We start from the raw sequence: 17964 nt of genomic DNA, 5'->3' as shown, positions 1-17964 counted from the left end.
CTATGGCAACACGTAACAATAATTGGCACTAAAATATTACAGATAGCAGGTTCGATAATTCAAAAAAAATAATTTTCACCAATTCAGTCTATTGTTATTCGTTTGCGCAATCGCTACAAGCTCCTCGTTCGAAGCCCGGGGTCAAATGTAGTGGTTATGTAATCTGTAGCCCGGGGACTTGGGCACTTATGAATTGTTCGATTTTTTTTCGAATGGCCTTGTTATATTGAGTATACACGATTTTTTCAGGTTAATTTTAAACAACGAATAGTCTTTTTTTATTTTAATGTTTATCATATAATAACCATATTCTATAAAAATAATCATTAGTGTATGTATTTATTAAATACTGTTTTTTTATTTGAAGGGGTGTTTCCGATTTTTTTAATCGAGAAAAATTCTTGTAATCGTGTTTTCGATACATATAGGCAATGGTAAATATCCCCAACTTTACAATATACTATTTACAGAGATTAATTTAAAAAATCATTGTTATTATACATCAAAGGCATTTAAAGTTATATCAAGTCATCAAGACCTTATACAAGTTCAGATTAGGGTTATAAACGTACAAAAGTATCGACTTTTAATTCCAACTTGTATCAAGTTACCCAACTAAATACCAATATTTTAAGTAATCCACTTCCAAGTTTTAGTAATTAAAACAAGTTTTTGTAAGAAAATTAAACAATTAGTAATCATAGAATACTTTTAATTTGCTTGCACACAGCCTCTATTGAGAATAATGTTAAATAATTGGAGGAAGCTGGAACACAATTACATATCAGCGACATTTTTTTGAAATTTGTACGATTTCTATTTTAATTTGTCGCCGTAGTCAAATTAATGATTAAAATATAATAAAACGATTAAAAAAAATTGCATATTGTATGTAGAAAAATTACACAAAAAATTAAAAAGCTCATGACTTTTAGATGAAATAGATATCTGCTCAGTATTTTCAGAGTCAAGAGCATAAGACGAAATTTACCGTACATTTTTGTTCATATTGATTTGAAAAAATAAATAAATAATTATTATTTAAGTTTAAAAAAACAATATTTTATCTTTAACATATATAATTACCAAAATTGTAATGAATCATATTTATAATATAAAGATCAATGAGATTTGGAAAAGATACCAATTAAATGGTTATTTGTCATTGTGTGCACATCTCCAGTACATAATTTATCAAGAGGACGAGGTTCTGAGCAACGACAGCCGAGTAGCGCGGGCTCTCCGTCGCGTCACTTTAGCCACTTACGTGACACAATCTATACAAGAATCTAGAATTAACGTAACTTACAATAATCGCATATATCATACATCTAAATTCAAGTAACTTATTTTTTATTCAGTTTCAAGTTTTATTATTTTACTTTTTTTTTATTCTTTTTTTATTTATTTTTTTACCATTATCTCTTGCTTGTTGTTACCACAGCGCGTTGTTGCCGGTGAAATTTGCCTTCCACGAATGATTTAGTCCGTTATTTATATGATATATTCTTCCTGCTATTCCACATTGTCTGGTTTACGATTATATTGGTGGGGTCGCGGGGTACGAGGGGCACCACGTGTGCCGCCGCGAGGGCCTCCTCTACCACGACTTTTAAAGCCACCCTGATAGCTCTGAGAGTTATCATTGTATCTATCACGCCCGCCATTTTCAGTTTGAAGACCATCACCAGTATCTCCATTACCATAGTAGCCATCATTTGAATTTCTGTTTTGATAACCCTCTTTCCCATGTCTGTTTTGATAACTGTCGTTATATTGTCGGTTTTGGTATCCTTCTTTATTTAATCTGTTAGGATAATCATTACCATGTCTACCATGATAGCCATCATTATTCTGTCTGTTTTGGAAAGATCCACGCCCACGAAAACCATTTGAAGATCCCCTTCCACTTCCACGGTATCTTCTGAATCTGTTTTGTCCATCGCCTTGACCTTGAGTTTTGCGATCGCCCTCTTCTCGCTCAGGGCTTCTGCTTTCTTTAGATTCTTCCTCAATTTTATCTTCACCTGGAATTATCATTTTTTGTTCTTCAACTAGAACTTGTGATTGTTGATCTATATGAACAACTTGTGGGACCGGCTGTGGATTATGCTGCATAGGCTGTGGCTGGGCATTTTGAGGAGGCACATGAGGGGGTTGTGTGTGAGCAGCCATTGGAGCAGGAAGTGGTACTCCTTGATAAGCAGCATGATCTGGGTGTGGAAGAAAATGTGGCTGCGGTGGCATAGGGATTGATCCTGGCTCAGGAACGCGGCCGCCCGGTAATTGGACATAATGTTGATTAGTAAATGTCTGAGTTGGGATTGGTGCAGGAGGAGAAGGTTGATTCATTATAGGAGGAGGCTGTGGGGTTCCAACAGGGCTATCAATTTCAGATTCCTGGAGAAAGAAAAAGTTTTGAGATCCTATAACTTCGGAGATTGGTCTTTGTTGAGGATATTGCTGAGAGAAGTATGCATGCTCAACTTCTTGCAATGTAATTGGAGGTAGAGGGCGAAGTGGGTAACCAGGTGCAGGCACTACAGCAGGGGCAGGTGGAGCAGGAATAGCAACGGGTGGACCATAAACTGGAACAGCAGTTTCATTTTCCTCTAACTCAGGGGAATGTTCATTAATTTCCTCTGAAATAACATTTTGACAATCTTCAGTCTCAGAAACAATGGTTTCTCCAGATTTATCAAAGTAACCACAGTCATGAACAGTATTAATTATTTCTTTGATATGAGCGTAAGTTGTTCCCAAAATTTCTTTTGGTTTGCCATCAATAATAGCATACAAATGTTCAGCAGCTTTAATTGTGTAAGCATGAAATCCAGGTTGTCCTTCTTCATTCAATTCATGTTTAGGTGTTATTTCTGGATACCTAAAATATGTAAATAAGTAATTATTTATATTTTATATTATTTTTTGTATAAATTTGATTTCATATGTATTTTTTATTTCTCTTAAAATTGAAAAACTTTTGGCATTAAATATTAATAGAACTAAATTCTAAAATGCATGAAAATAATTGTCAATCATAGTTAAAAGAAGCTACTTACAGATCATCTAAAAGTTTTAAATCCTCTTCTGTGAGCTTGGCAGCACCATTAGTACCATTTAAAAAGTCATCTCTAGCTTCGCCATTACCCATTTGCATGAAACAGTCTAAAATCAGTAGGACTTCACGTATCTTATTAGTGTCTGCTGTATAGCGTACCCATGCATCCTAGAAAATTACAATAAAGCGTCTGTTATTTGATAAATTTAAAACAAAGACAAGTCTCTTCATATTATTAATCCAGTGTAGAACAATTGTTTTGTTAGTTCTTGTATCTTACCTTTTTCGCTTGCTTCTTTGCTTCGCGCTCAGCAGAAAGAGCAATTGAGGTCACCTGCTTTGAAAGGTCTCGAGCGAATTCCAATGTCTGAATGACTTCATCATACTTGGCTACGGCAACTTTTTGATCACCATTAAGCTCTTTACCAGCCTTTTGCAAGTCACGGTATGATGTCAGCTTGCCCTGTAAAGATAAATAGTACATTGATGGCCTTATCTAACATTACATACCATTGCAGCATAAAATAACCAACACATAAAAACACAAACACTAAAGCCGAAATGTTTGATAACCAGATAAAATTTCAAAAATAATAAACTATAACAAAAAAAAATCACTATACAACATGGTTTGCAATACTCAAAAATAATAATTGTTTCACATTTCTTTACTAATTTTACTGTTAAGTATAAAAGGATATATTTTCTATCAGATATAGGAAAAACATACATATTATTGATATTTTGAGAAATATTGTTATTATAGCAAGTGCATAAATATTAAAAATAATCAAATAGAATAGTCATCATTTTATTATGAAATGTAATGTTTTAAATACAGAGAAATTCTTTTATTCAGTCTAAAGTTATATGAGCGTCATGGCAGAAGCAAAATTAATAGAGCACATGTGTAAAAATGGCGTCAACGGAATACCGCATCAGTATTTACATACAATTTATTTAACTAGAATTTGATTTACGGTATATATTTATACGAAATACATTTTTAATGGTATTATAAATTACGAATCATTATTTGATACAAACAAGAATAACAGATAAAAATAACATACAAAGCGTTTGTTGATGCCGAGAGCATTGTACAATGTACTCACCTTTCTTTTTTCCAAGTTACGAATTTTATGTTCAAGAATAGTCATAATCTGTCGTATTGGTGAATTATCCGCAGCCTCCGAAGAAGCTGGTTTTTCAGACTTTGCATTCGCAGCTGAAGGCATCCTTCACAGGCAACAACTTCTTCTGGATTGGGTATGGTGGTAGTTGAAATAAAGACGAAATCTATGTATCTATCTATATCTACTTATGTACCTATTTCAATTAAACAGCATCTGTCAACGAACGAACGAGACCGCTACATTATTTTGCATGTTGGTACTCATGAGTTTCATTGTAGTTAAAAATTGTGGCAACTCCATCATGAAATCCAAAACAATATTAAACGTTGTCTATGCTGTATCTTTAAATAAAATAAAAAAAATTTCAGCCTTTTTCCATCCACTGCTGGACGAAAGCCTCCCCCATAGGACGCCAACCATCCCGATCTTGGGCAGTCCGCATCTATCCCGAACCGGCCACCTTTTTTAAATCGTCGGCCCATCTTGTCACAGGGCGTCCTACACTACGTTTGCCTAAGCGTGGTCTCCACTCTAACACGTGTCGGCTCCATCGGCCATCAATGCGCCTTGAGACATGACCAGCCCACTTCCACTTAAGCGAGCTATTTCTACGCGCGATGTCGGTGACTTTAGTTCTCTGGCGAATGTCCTCATTTCGGATTCTATCTGCCAGAGAAACCCCAAGCATCACACGATATATATAAAATATATATTGAACCTTTAATAGCATTTTTGCTCTGTTTGTTTGTTCTGTTTATTGAGTGCTTACTTTTTCATTGGAAAATTCATAGCTTCTTTTGCGCTGATTTTATTGGACTTTCTATTATACTAATATAATTGAATATTATATTAAACAATATACTTGAAAAAAAAGACATTTTATACAAAATAAATGACCGAGCAATATAATTAGCACCAGACGGACTGGCAAAGGGGTCACCACCGGCCATAGCATAGGCAATGTAAAAATATCATCCATTCCTTACACCGCAAATGTTCCACCAAAATTGGGAACTAAGATATTATGTCTCTTGTGCCTGTAGTTACACTGACTCACTCACTTTTCAAACCGAAACACAACAATACTGAATATTGCTGTTTGGCGATAGAATGGTGTGTGTAATGAGTGGGTGGTATCTACCCAGATGGGCTTGTACCTACCACCACTTTTTTTTTTATATAGAATAGGAAGGTGGACTAGCATATGGGCCACGTGATGGTAAGTGGTCACCAAACGCCCTTAGACATTGGCATTGTAAGAAATGTCAACCATCAGTTATAGCCAATGCGCCACCAACCTTGGGAACTAAGATTTTATGTCCCTTGTGTCTGTAATTACACTGGCTCACTCACCCTTCAAACGGAACACAACAATATCAAGTATTGCCGTTTTGCGGTAGAATATCTGATGAGTGGGTGGTACCTACCCAGACGAGCTTGCACAAAGCCCTACCACCAGTTGAACCACCACCACGTAACATTCACGCAATTAGAATCGATAAAACATATTAATTTCTACAACCTTCTATTATCCATCTTAAAATATTTATACCGAAGAGAAACCAATGTACGGAAGAAGATTTTTCTCAATTTATTAAAGTATCATTCCTAGACTATTGATCGAATCGATAGAAAATGGTTCCAAAACCTGCAGCATTCTAAGCCAAAGCTTTTTATTAGGTATTTTTTTCATTTATTAATATTGGATGTTTTGTCTCTAAATACTATGGCAATCTAGGTATGCTATGCTGTGTATTGATAGTCTGTACAGGATTATGTATTTTTATTTTTATAAATTTTAAGCGGTTATTCTTGACTCTTGTACAATTTTGTTTATGACATGTGACATTGAAACCAATGAAAATTGAAGCATTATTTTAATTTATTGTAGATATTGTTGTTGTACTTGTTTTTTTGATCTATAATAAAAATCACTTTTATAAGTAATCTAAAATGCTGTGTTTACATCGGGTAAGATAAATTTGCATAACCTATAAAAAAGCCGGTTACAAACTGTCTTATATCGTATATTATACGTTTGGATCTCCTAACCTGTTTTGTATAAAAATAAAATAAAACATATTTGTTAAAGATGTCAGCAACTGTTCGACGGATAGTACTAACTCAACCATTACATACGACAGCAGCACAATATGAAGCTCAGAATACAGAAAAGAGTAAGTTTTCAAAATGCATACATTAAAATGTATGCAAAATTAACGTAAAATTTATAATATATATTATATTAACTGTTATAAACTTTTTAGCTATCAATCAAGTCACTTTATTGGGACGAGTTGGTGCCGATCCTCAGAAACGTGGATCTGAGGAGCATCCAGTTATAAATTTTCCACTCGCAACTCACTTCAGCTATAAATATGAGTCAGGTGATATATTACAGCGAACTGATTGGCACAGAGTCAGTGTTTTCAGACCTGGACTTCGTGACACTGTTTACAAATATTTAAAAAAAGGCCAAAGAGTGTATGTCACAGGTAAATTATCGTATGGCGAAGTAAAACTAGATGATGGACAAGTGAGAACTGCATCAACAGTAATTGCAGATGATATAATATTTTTTCAGAGTCAACCTCAAAATAGTTGAAATCTTAATAAATCATCTGTTATTAGTATTTAAGCATAAGAAGCAAATGTGATTAATTATAATTATTTAGATTATATGTCCTGATTTTTTTTTAACCTTTATTTCTGATTTTATTTTTTAAAATCAAAATAATATATATTTTAATTTATATATAATATAGTTTATCATGTGAATGAATATTTAAAAAAAGATATCCAGACATTTGAGTTAGTGAAACATAGTTGTCTCCAATGGGTACATATTGTAGATAATAGGTCTGCTTGTTACTTAGATAATGATCTAGATATTAATGTTTGACTTTTAAGTGAATACTAATGTTTTAACCTAAACCTAAGCCAATGTTAGAAGCCTCAAACTAGTATAACAGTTACTGGGAGAATCATACATCATTCTAATATTGTAATGATATAAGTTTTGTTTCATAAGGTAATTAAAACAACCGTGCATATTATGACTCATTTCATCTTTGACTTTAATAAGAGCTGTAGCAGTAATTTGACTCTGAGCTTAAGCCTTTCTGAAAAGGACTAAGCATGCTATTATAGCGTAGGGCCCAAAAATATCTTGCTGAATTGAATTTTCAAGAATCATATATAGCAAAGGTAAAAAAAGTTTTTTTTTTTTAAATATAATTCACGTAATCTTATTTCAATGTTAAAAATTACAAAGAATCAAAGAATAATTTTCATTGATCTGTCTATCACCTGGCTTAAGAAAATAGAATATTGATTTTTTTTTTACCTTTATCAATTACCATCCCAGATTCGATTTGAGCAAGCAAAATTAGACGGAGCTACTTGAAGACTAGTTCCTTTGGCTGGCAAGTGTGGCCCTATTTCAGTTAATTAAATCTTATAAATTTTACTTTTTAAAGGTGCTTACTTCCTCTTGATTAACTTTTTGGAGCGAAGTTCTTCCCTCAGAGGCTGTTAAATACATTCATTCCTATTCAAATTACATAAACTGATATAGACAGTAGATACCTAATAAGAATGTATTTCTCTTAAGTTAATTTAGTTTTACTAATATAGTTGTACTATAATCATTCGACTACTTTAAATTAAAACATATTATCACTGACAAAATCTGAAATGAAAATATTATAAATTTTCTTAAAATATAACCAATCTTATAAGGTCACTAAATAATTCCTTTCCAAAAATACATGCTGAATGCTTAGTTTGCGTCGTTATTTAGTTAGTTCTTAGTAACATGGGGAGATTGCCTGGTAGGGTTAAAGAGATTAGTATAATAAATAGAAGCAATATCGCATGATGTCGTAGAGCTGTTCCTAGACGAGCGAGCAAAAAAAATCTTTAGCATATTTACAGGCGTATTCATTATTATGTTTGTTTCTGAATTGTTTAAAATTATAATTTAATTATTAAACACTTACCGCCGCGTCTATTAATGAGACAAAATATATCAACGTTGTCTCGACATTGCTAGACAGTAATAGTTTTCTTGTTCAAGATCTTAAAATTGGACACGATGTAACGTGGAAATTTCTTCTTCCCACTACCGCTTCACTGCATGTTTATGAAATATAAATGAAAAACTTCCAAATAGCTGTCCTAAGCTCCTAACTTATATTTCAATAATAAAATAGAATAAAATGAAAATTTATCAATTCAAAGATCCAAACAAGGAAAAAGTAAAATTTAATTTAGAAAATAATAAACTAAATGCTTATGTAGTAGATGCGATTATTATAAAATGTAGGGAGCCGTTAGACAATGAGGCGCAGTGGTTAGAATGCGTGACTTAACCGAAGATTGTAAGTACTAATTCGGGCAAGGACCTATGAATGAATGAATGTGACGGCTTAATAAATCTGCATGGTATTTTAATGTTTTGATATTACATAGAACTATTTTATATAAAAGTATGTATAAACTCTTCCGAAAGGTACAAAGGTCTGACATGAGATAGAACGGATATCTAACGAGTATAACAAGAATTCTATACATTGATATAGCGTCCTATAAGTTATGAGGGTAAAATTAAATATCAGCATAATTTTTCCTAATAAATTGTTGATAAAAATTGTTGTTAAGGGCGTCTACGCAAAGTAAAGTTAATACTTGAAATTTATTCAAATATTCCATTAGCAATACTGCACTTAGGAGATTTTATAGTAATATTTTAAATTATTATTTTTTGTCCGTTTTTCTTGACTTATAATGCTTGTCTTTTTTTTATCGCTTAACTTTTAAAGACTTCAATTAAGGTTTCGATCATTGTCACAGTAATATATGCAACTGATATTTATTTGTGAACTTTATGCTGGACTTTGCCCAACTGGTGGGCATATATGCGATGATACTGATCTTTACTAACATTACGATTGCAAAAGTGATCTTCTACAGAAGTGAGCTACACAGCCTTAAGCGTTCGAAAGCTTTTAAGTGATGGGTATTTTTATGTATTGTTGGATAGATATTTAAATAATTCATAAATACTATCTCCATTTGAATTTTTAAAAGGTAGAATGTATAAATAACATTAAAAAAAGAAAACAAATTACAATAACATTACTTCCATTTATTTTAAGTTATAATCTGACACAATATTTTAGATTATATTTATTTGTATTGTGTACAAGTTGGAAATTGTGGCTAATGCCAAATAGAAATTATTGTAAAAATACAAACTCGATCATAACTATTCTTACTGTTACCTAGGTACTTTGATAAAGCTCCACATTTTGTTTGACAAACCATCCATACTCTTTTGGTTCACTTAACATCTAACTTATATTTAACTAATATTTACAAACACGATATTTTTTACGCTCTATTACATTATTTACCTATATTGTTATAAGAGATCACAGAAAATTGTAGCTGGAAATCATTGAGTAAAAGCCCTAGCATATTCTATAAGACTACCACTTCATACTTTTATCACAGTGGAATTTTAGATTGTTTTTCAAGGCATTGTTTAGGTAGGTTAGTTAAATTATTGTCTTTTCAACATTCATATCAATAACATAATTTATCGATAAAACAAGTGTACATGAAAAATTCTATGTAAATAGAAGTTACCAATTTTAATACAGATATAAAGGTGTGGTAGCTTTAATAATATGTTTCACATGCTACAATTGTTTTTTGCCAAAAAATAAAACAATGGAAGACAATAATATTTCGTGTGATATTCTATGTTGATTCTTAAATTTTCAGCAATCTAGCAAAAAAAAAAACAAAAATAAACATACATGTAATTAATTAAATTAACAAAAATGCAAATTCACTGCAAGCCGCCGGTAGGCGCAGCGCTGCTGACGATTTTGGCAACATTTTTTGTATAACTGCAAGATTCAGTCAGCAGTTACAAATTGTCCATTGCACAAAACATTAATATAGTCTCTATGACTTCAACACAAATAAACTCTTGTCCCTTTTTTCTAACTAGTTATGTAATTGACACTATTAGATAAAAATCACTTGGCACAAAGGCATCGTTTTAGGTCCATACCCTGTCTAACTAAACTCCAACAACCATATTAATTTATCAAAGCACTCAGTTTTTAAATATATTTTTATTTTGATAAATCCACTTATATTCTTTATTAAAGGAAGACCGATATATCTGAGATACACATGATTTGTAATATATCTGCTGGAGTTGTTTTCACAATTAAAATATAAATCACACTATTAGTGTTCTGCGGCACATATCCTTGTAAATCATTGTTCACATTTTTCACTTTTTAAATTAAGAGCATAATGTTCAGTGTTATATTCTGATTCTCTTTTCAACATCATATTATCGCCGATGAGTGCACTGATACGATGTTTGTCGTGAGGTGCGGGGGCGGGGTCGGATCGCGCTCGCTTACGCCAGGGCTCGGATGCCGTCATACTCAAGTCAGTCGGCATATCTTCATCAACATTGTCCTCTTCACAGCGTTCCTCTTTCATTTCTGTTTTTACGGCAGCTTGTTGTGGGACCCGAGTTGGGCTCATTTGTTGTCGTAGAAGAGAAATATTTTTAATATTTTTTAATTCCGTCGGGTTCCTTAAAAATCTGTGGAAATTATGAAGTAATTTTAAAATTTATAATAAAAATTTGTATTGTAAAAGTATATTTTAATTGGATTTTATAATTTAAACGTATTAAAAGAAACTTACTGGTAACAATGTCGTTCGCCTTGTACTTTGCGCAAAATATTGACACGATAATAATATCGCAGAGCACGTGACATTTTGTCGTAATTCATAGACAAATGATTTTTCTGAATACCCCAAAGCTTAGCCAATCCTGCAGGATCAACAATTTTAAAAACGCCCGTTTCTCGGTTTTTCCACGCAATATAATTTGTGTATCTTTGTGTAGGGTCATTTAAAAGTTGTTGTAAGAAATCCCATAAAAGTCTTCCATCTGAAAGGTAAAAAAAACAATGATTACATAACTCTTTAATTATTATGGTTTCATTAAATTAAAAGATTTAATTTTAATTACTTACTTGTATTAGATTCAGGCATATCATTTGGGAAGAATTCCCTATGCTGAGTTCTGTAGTGTGAATGTTGTGGCACCACATGGGTTTGTGGTGCAGGGCTTGTTAGAGCAGTTTCTTTTGGTGATCGTGGTGCAGAAAACTGAGCTTCCTCATCGGAATCAGAGTGATTACTTCCAGAACTCACAGCTTGAGCAGTTACAGATACTGGCTGGGCATACGCTGGAGCATAGTTCATAGCCTCTCCTCTTTGGGGGCTTCCAGAACTGTCAACTGAGGGTGCCGGACTTAATGTTACAGAATTAGGCTGTGCAGCTGCGGCGGCGGCGCTATGGAAATGGTGAAATCCGTCAACTGCCCAAGTAGGGGTGGGTGGGTGTGAATGTGGTGATGGTGGGTACGGCGCAGCACGCGCAGTTGGCGTCACTGGTGAGGATGGTACTCTACCGAGGAGAGCTGCGTCGCGTACCAACATTTGTAGGACATTATGTAAAACATCTCCAGCACCTGGACAACGTTCTCCCAAGTCCGTTTTAGTTAGAAGACAAAGAGCTTTGCCTGTAAAAGAAATATTGACATTGTTATATACTTTAAACTTGGTTAAAACTGTCTTTTAAACAATATTTAAGTAATTTATTTTATTTACCATTCATTTGGAAAAGGTCCATATCGAAATTAGGTAAGTCGAACTCCCTTTCACACCATTTCAAAAAGACGGCAACGTCTTCACGAGTCCATAATCTTGGTTCTGGAGGAAGACCGGCTGGTAATTGAGCCTTTGTATCACCGAGCGGTGAAGGTGGAGGTGGCGCCCACGGTAATGGGTAACGCCAAAGTAGTTCCGTCGGGCTAAATGGTAGCGGTAACCGCTCCATGCTGGGCCCAGACGGCAGCTGAAGGCTAACTACTTTCATCACGATGTTCTGTAACGATAATAATCCCCAATCAATTCGGATATCCAAAATTTCGATGTTTTGCTCTTCAATATATTTTTTTCATACTAAAGTAAGTATAGTTTAAAAGTCATCTATTCAACGACAGGTGGCGCCTGTTTATATTATGTATATTTGCCAAATTAAATTAAAATCTTTGTGTTTATTAAAAATTACGCAAATATTATACATACACAGCACATATTATAGGGTTTATGAATATTTTTTGTAAAATACCTCCGTGTTACTTGGCAAGTTTTTTTTAGTTTAAAATTAAATTAACTTGAAATCTCTTTCAACGAAATCCTTCATAATCGCGGAAGGCAATAAATAAATTACAACATTTTTTTAACAATAAAATCTGATTAAAGAATAAAAAAGTTGAAATATAAGAAAGTTTCATTATGTATTTCTTTATACATTCATAATGTTTTAGAAGATGGTTTATCCTATTGATAAGCACAAGTATAAATGGTATTTATAAAATTGTGAATGCGTGTGCTTGTACGTCTGTATAAATTGTAAACAATAAGGAAGTACTCATTGTTAACAAGTCTCAATTTGTTTATACTAACATCACCAAAAAATAATACAATTATTATATATAATTAGAATTACCATATTTGGTTTTTTGTCAACCTTGTTACTCACTAGGGTTGCCACCTGTTTGTAGCATAATTGGTACATAATGATGGGAGATAATCGCCCAACAAGTGAAGATGTGTGCTTTATTTTTTAAGATAATTATTCAACAATATTAAAATATTGTTTATAGCAGCAAGCTTTTGTAAACTACCAGGTACAATTTTGGGGTGTAAATTTGTGTAGGATTTTTTTCAAAAGAAGTTTTTTTTCAACTTTGTTGGATTATGTGTCGGTAGTTGCCACAGTTGGTTTTATCGGGCGGGGTCGGAAATGCGTGAGTTCGAGATAGCGCGGCTTGCCGCTTGCGATAAGCACCGCTACTCACCGGCTGAGCTGATCCGGAACTGGCGGTGTCGTCAAAAATCCTTTAAGTGAAGATGTAAACTTGTTAAATCAGCACATTCGCATTGTCACAGCACTAGGAGCACAGTATCCAGTGTTCACAGAGCACCAGGCACACACGTAGCAGCGGCGGTCCCTCCAAACGTGTCGTGTTACGGCACGCCGTAAACCAGCAGCGTATCTGAGGGATCGAGCTCGCAGACAAGCGTCGCGGGCAACTCTTCGACGCGGACTGACGATGCGGTGGCGGCGCGGGCGGACGGACGCGCGTCCGCCGCTCCCCCCCGTCCTCATACCGCCTCGCCTCATATAATATAGCGGAGAATGAGATAAAACTTCGGGAACTTGTTTGAGCATAGAGTCCCATTTTTAACTGCGTATAAAATGCAACTAAGTTTATGCGAACCTAGTTTATAATGTTAAGCTTAAGTTTACTTGATTATAAATATTCGCAGATAATTCCTTAAAAAGTATTCATGTGTTTTAATTGTAATTTACGAGGAAACTGTATACCTAGGGCATGCGGAAGAGCTAGTTGTGTGGTAAGATTACGTCAGCGTGCTAGTTTTTAATAATATTGTAATATTTCCTTGTTTGTGCAGTACCTTAGAAACGACACAAATTCTCGACAGAAAATTGGATATTGCTTATTTTCCGTGAGTAAAGATATAATATATTTAGTGATGAATACAAATGTATCATTTATAACATTAAAAATTAAAGACATGTTTATGTTATGATGGCGGGACGATAAAAAATTAAGACAACTAAGTCATATTTGGATAATGCTAAGAACCTTTCTTATAAGTAATCTAGATTTTAAAAAACAACGGTTGTTTAACCTTTGAGTCGAATATGTCTCGCATAGTAAAGTATATAATATATTAATGTGTTTGCTCTGGCTGCCTTCTTACTACCGGTTCGTACAAAAATATTCGGCAATCAAGGCGGAAGTGGCCTCGGCATCTTTACCTGTTGCTCCCTTCGCCCACCGAGCGCTCGGTTTTTCTTCTCTTTCATACATACACTATTCCTATAGGTAAAAGTGGATAGGGCTACTCGTGTCGAGTAAGTTCATGTGGAGTAATTTGGAGAATAAAACATAAGGATGTTCGGCCGTTAGTGTGTTCTCATCGTGACCGTGACCGTAGATCTCGCGGGTACTTACTTTCTTTGTCGATATTTGTTGCGATAACGTATTGACACTTTTGTAAACATTGACTTCCTAAGTTTAGTTAGATAATTTGCAATGAATCCGATAATTTGTGTAAATCTTTGTTTTCAAGTGGTGTTATATCTTAGTAGTGTCTGCCTGGTACACTATACACATGTTATTATGCTTAATAAATTCACATATTATAAAATTTGATTAAATAATGAATTTACAGTAAGAAAATGTCATCAATAATATAGTATTAATTTGTTATTAGTAGTATAAGGTGCCTCGTTTGGAATGCGACGAGCGGTTGGGGCCAGATCTCAACACATGCGGAAGTGCCCGAAATAAGTTCATTGCGTGAGCATTTAGGTTTGGCTACCAGCGATAGTACTCTGACATAATAATAAGTAAATATAATTAATAATTTGGCATAAGTAGCGAAGTAAAATTTATTATTTTTTAAAAGAATATTAATAACTTATTACAATAAGTTTGCGAATAACTTTAAAAAAATACATAATCTTAAAATTTAATTTATTATATACACAAAAGTATTAATTAATTGTATTTCCATAAGTATAAATTTGTAATATAAAAAAAAATTATGGAAATAGAATTAAGCGGAAATAAGTACAAGCGAGTAAAGGAAATTAACGGGAGGCTGGGCTACCGGAACCAGGAGGGTCGCAGAACTAATCTCTGCTTAACTTCCGGTAATGTCCACGCCACGGAAAAGGAACCAACATTGCGGAAGTTGGACCCTCCTCGAATCGCTGCCGTTTCTGTAGTGTGTAAATGTACATATTTTCTGCAATTTATCATTGATCTTTAAATAGGCATTAATGTTTTTGCGATTGCTAGAATTTAAATTGGTGTAAATGGACTATACATATTTACGGATGAAAAAGTAGTAAAAGAATAAATTCATAACCATTAGACCTTTGTTAGGGGTAAACCTGTTTTTGGGTCACGTGTTTTAATTTTAATTACATAGCAATTATAAAAGAAAGTTTTACGGAAGCAACTGTCTATCTGTTTTTCCAAGGAGTATCTTGTTAACAGTTGGTCATCTTAAATTCATGTCATATTACATACTAATTTTAAAGTGTAAGGTGAGTTCATTATAAAATGTTAGGACACAATATATTAATTTAAAGAACATATAAAATTAAAACAACATTAAAAAATATTCTTCTAAAAAAATTAAAAAGCTAAATGAGAAGACATTAAAAAGAGACGTTTGAAGCATTCATTGTCTGGACGTATCTACATGAGTTAATAGGCGTAATTATAATTAAATATAACATATAATTAATAACGAACAACTATCACACTTACAAACATTGATTTTCATTGTTTAAGATTATGGTTTTTATCGAAATTGAACGAGTCGCATCCAAGTTTAATATACTTAAAACACGATTAAACTAACTTAACCTAACCAAAAAGTCAAATTAAAGACCGTTAGAAATATTGATAAAGATAATCTGGCTATAAATATTTATAGATGAGTCAATTAATGAAAAACTATCCACCCGTATAATGAAAAACTAGGAAATTTACACAAACTTGGCGGAAGTCTAGACCGGATGCCCGACATTTGAAATTGCAAATGTATGGAAATGCCAGCATTTCCTGTGTGCTGGCCCGAATCACGCGGGTTTCTACATAGCATAATATCTTTCGTGACTTTTATATCTTTAATTCCTTAGGTTGCTATTTTATTTATTTACAAAAATGATTTCTTTAAAAAGTGTTTATTGACTATAGACCCAAAAACAAGAAAGGGTTGATTAATTATTTATTGAAGTTTGGCAATATAAGCCTGTTCTTTCAAGACGCACTTCCGAATGATTGCCAGTAGACCGCGACCCCGATTTAGCTGTTGTTCTGCCGTTACATAATTTAACGCCACTCAAAACTAGGCAATGATGTCACACCGAAAAGTTGCGCCACATTCTGCCTGTGAACTAGCAGCTTGGTAAGCAATACTATGTTGCTGGGATTGCGAAATGTGTTAAGAACTAAGTAATTTATTGTGAATTGAATAGTAATTTTTTATTTTTTACGGGATGGTTCTTATTCTTTGTTTACATTGATTATTTCTACCAAAATAATCTAGCTACTATTCTGTCTATTAATATAGCGAAGCCATCGCCTTGTTGATTAAAACTTTGTTCACCTTAAGGTAATAATGGATATACGCAAGGGTTTCAAAAACAAGTAATAATGTCTGTGAAAAAAGAAAAGCCCGAGTCTTAGCTAGTTTTTATTATTATTTTCATCATATTTCTAAAACCAACCAGAATCAACAATTATTCCTTGATTCTAACGAGTAACCCCCAGCCGAGTTTCAGTGCACTCGAGTGTCACATGACAAAGCGACCCCTTCGGTGATTTGGGATCAACATGATAAAAAAATCGTGTCGGGAATGCACCCACACTGGGAGAGGGCACATGCTTATTCATCGTATTAGGTAACTTAAAATTGTATACTATCAGGTTGTCTTTTATATACCAATATAAGTATATATATTAATAACAAAACGCATCCGAATAGCTAGTTAAATTAACATAATAAGTTAATAAAATCTATTTAATTTTATTTTCCTTTCTTTGTCACAAACAGACAATGAACTGACCTTAATAAAAGAATTACATATTTAACCTGTTACTAAAATAGTTCAGATTCTCAGTGTTTTGATATATTTAGAGAGTAAATTTTTTTTAGTAAATCATTGCTGTCTTTGTGATATAATATGTGTCTCGTAAAAAGTGTATCGTCAAGGGGCTCGCTTGGTATGTCCCAATCGGGCCATGTGCGCGCGCTCCCACGCGTAGCTGACACATGAGTGTGCGCCAGCGCCACAGCGTAATGTACGTTACCATGTCTATGTGTGAGTAACTGAGCTGCTACTTCCTGGTACAATGCGCGAGATGCTTTATTTAAATTCTCTCTTTGTGTGCGTACGGTTTATTATTTATATTCATCTACCTCTACACGAATATTATTACATTAACGCCGTGTGTGCGTCAAGTCTTTTTAATCTCCATTGTACTTCCTGATTATACGTTTGTGTGAGTAAGCCACTTGTTTGAATGTTGGGGCGACTTATCTCGGCGAGGGACATAGTGCAGCGTCCGATTACATTATTAGTCGGATAGGACTGTTTTGTTTTTGTTTATATTATCGATATTTAATATATTATAACAACGTGAAAATAAATTATTGCTTATAGAACTTTATATTTATTTGTAATGGTTTCCTAATTGTTTGTTTTTTAAGAGCTCTTCTCTTACTTTCGATAACACGGTTATCGAAAGTAACTTAAACATACAATTCTATCAGCTTGTTTACATTTTCATTGGCAACAGGAAGTATAAACTCTGTTGTAATGTATCCAACGCATACTGTTCTTGGTATGAAACAATGCCAGTTCCGCTGTTGTTTGCAAAACAGCTGATTTGAGGAAGTGACCGCACTTTGATCAATTATTTTTATTGTTGAAACAAAATGTCACACACACACCTATACACATGTTCTCATAAAACGTTTATTATTAGCATTTAAGAAATACATACCAATAACATTTTTTATTTTTTCGTTACAATTTTTAAT

The 17964-nt window shown here is 33.6% G+C and overlaps 3 protein-coding genes across 3 annotated transcripts; 1 reads left to right on the top strand and 2 right to left on the bottom strand.

Annotated features, from left to right (window-relative positions):
- Positions 1–695: 695 nt before the first annotated feature.
- Positions 696–4439, bottom strand: LOC126768251 (caprin homolog). Its single transcript, XM_050486261.1, has 4 exons — positions 4177–4439; positions 3342–3524; positions 3063–3229; positions 696–2884 (listed from the first exon to the last, which is right to left on the bottom strand). The coding sequence occupies exons 1-4, from the start codon at positions 4297–4299 to the stop codon at positions 1516–1518; spliced, it is 1842 nt and encodes a 613-aa protein (XP_050342218.1). The 5' UTR covers positions 4300–4439; the 3' UTR covers positions 696–1515.
- A 1575-nt stretch (positions 4440–6014) lies between these two features.
- LOC126768269 (single-stranded DNA-binding protein, mitochondrial) lies at positions 6015–6878 on the top strand. The gene is made up of 3 exons (XM_050486285.1): positions 6015–6168; positions 6290–6374; positions 6465–6878. The coding sequence occupies exons 1-3, from the start codon at positions 6151–6153 to the stop codon at positions 6800–6802; spliced, it is 441 nt and encodes a 146-aa protein (XP_050342242.1). The 5' UTR covers positions 6015–6150; the 3' UTR covers positions 6803–6878.
- A 2447-nt stretch (positions 6879–9325) lies between these two features.
- LOC126768256 (ets DNA-binding protein pokkuri) lies at positions 9326–13456 on the bottom strand. The gene is made up of 5 exons (XM_050486268.1): positions 13170–13456; positions 11914–12190; positions 11274–11825; positions 10939–11188; positions 9326–10834 (listed from the first exon to the last, which is right to left on the bottom strand). The coding sequence occupies exons 2-5, from the start codon at positions 12179–12181 to the stop codon at positions 10495–10497; spliced, it is 1410 nt and encodes a 469-aa protein (XP_050342225.1). The 5' UTR covers positions 12182–12190; positions 13170–13456; the 3' UTR covers positions 9326–10494.
- Positions 13457–17964: the final 4508 nt, after the last annotated feature.

Source organism: Nymphalis io, chromosome 4 (genome assembly GCF_905147045.1).
Source record: "Nymphalis io chromosome 4, ilAglIoxx1.1, whole genome shotgun sequence".
NCBI classification, from domain to species: Eukaryota; Metazoa; Arthropoda; class Insecta; order Lepidoptera; family Nymphalidae; genus Nymphalis; species Nymphalis io.
This window is presented reverse-complemented; position numbering and strand designations above follow the sequence as displayed.

What these genes read in the sequence shown, in the direction of transcription:
- LOC126768251 (XM_050486261.1), bottom strand. Translation starts at nt 4,299, where the DNA reads ATGCCTTCAGCTGCGAATGCAAAGTCTGAAAAACCAGCTTCTTCGGAG. An exon ending in GTAACTTGGAAAAAAGAAAG is followed by an intron (nt 3,525 to 4,176) that starts GTGAGTACATTG and finishes TTATCTTTACAG; the next exon opens with GGCAAGCTGACATCATACCG. An exon ending in TTAAAACTTTTAGATGATCT is followed by an intron (nt 2,885 to 3,062) that starts GTAAGTAGCTTC and finishes TACATATTTTAG; the next exon opens with GTATCCAGAAATAACACCTA.
- LOC126768269 (XM_050486285.1), top strand. An exon ending in AGCTCAGAATACAGAAAAGA is followed by an intron (nt 6,375 to 6,464) that starts GTAAGTTTTCAA and finishes TAAACTTTTTAG; the next exon opens with CTATCAATCAAGTCACTTTA.
- LOC126768256 (XM_050486268.1), bottom strand. Translation starts at nt 12,181, where the DNA reads ATGAAAGTAGTTAGCCTTCAGCTGCCGTCTGGGCCCAGCATGGAGCGG. An exon ending in GGACCTTTTCCAAATGAATG is followed by an intron (nt 11,826 to 11,913) that starts GTAAATAAAATA and finishes TTTCTTTTACAG; the next exon opens with GCAAAGCTCTTTGTCTTCTA. An exon ending in TATGCCTGAATCTAATACAA is followed by an intron (nt 11,189 to 11,273) that starts GTAAGTAATTAA and finishes TTTACCTTTCAG; the next exon opens with ATGGAAGACTTTTATGGGAT.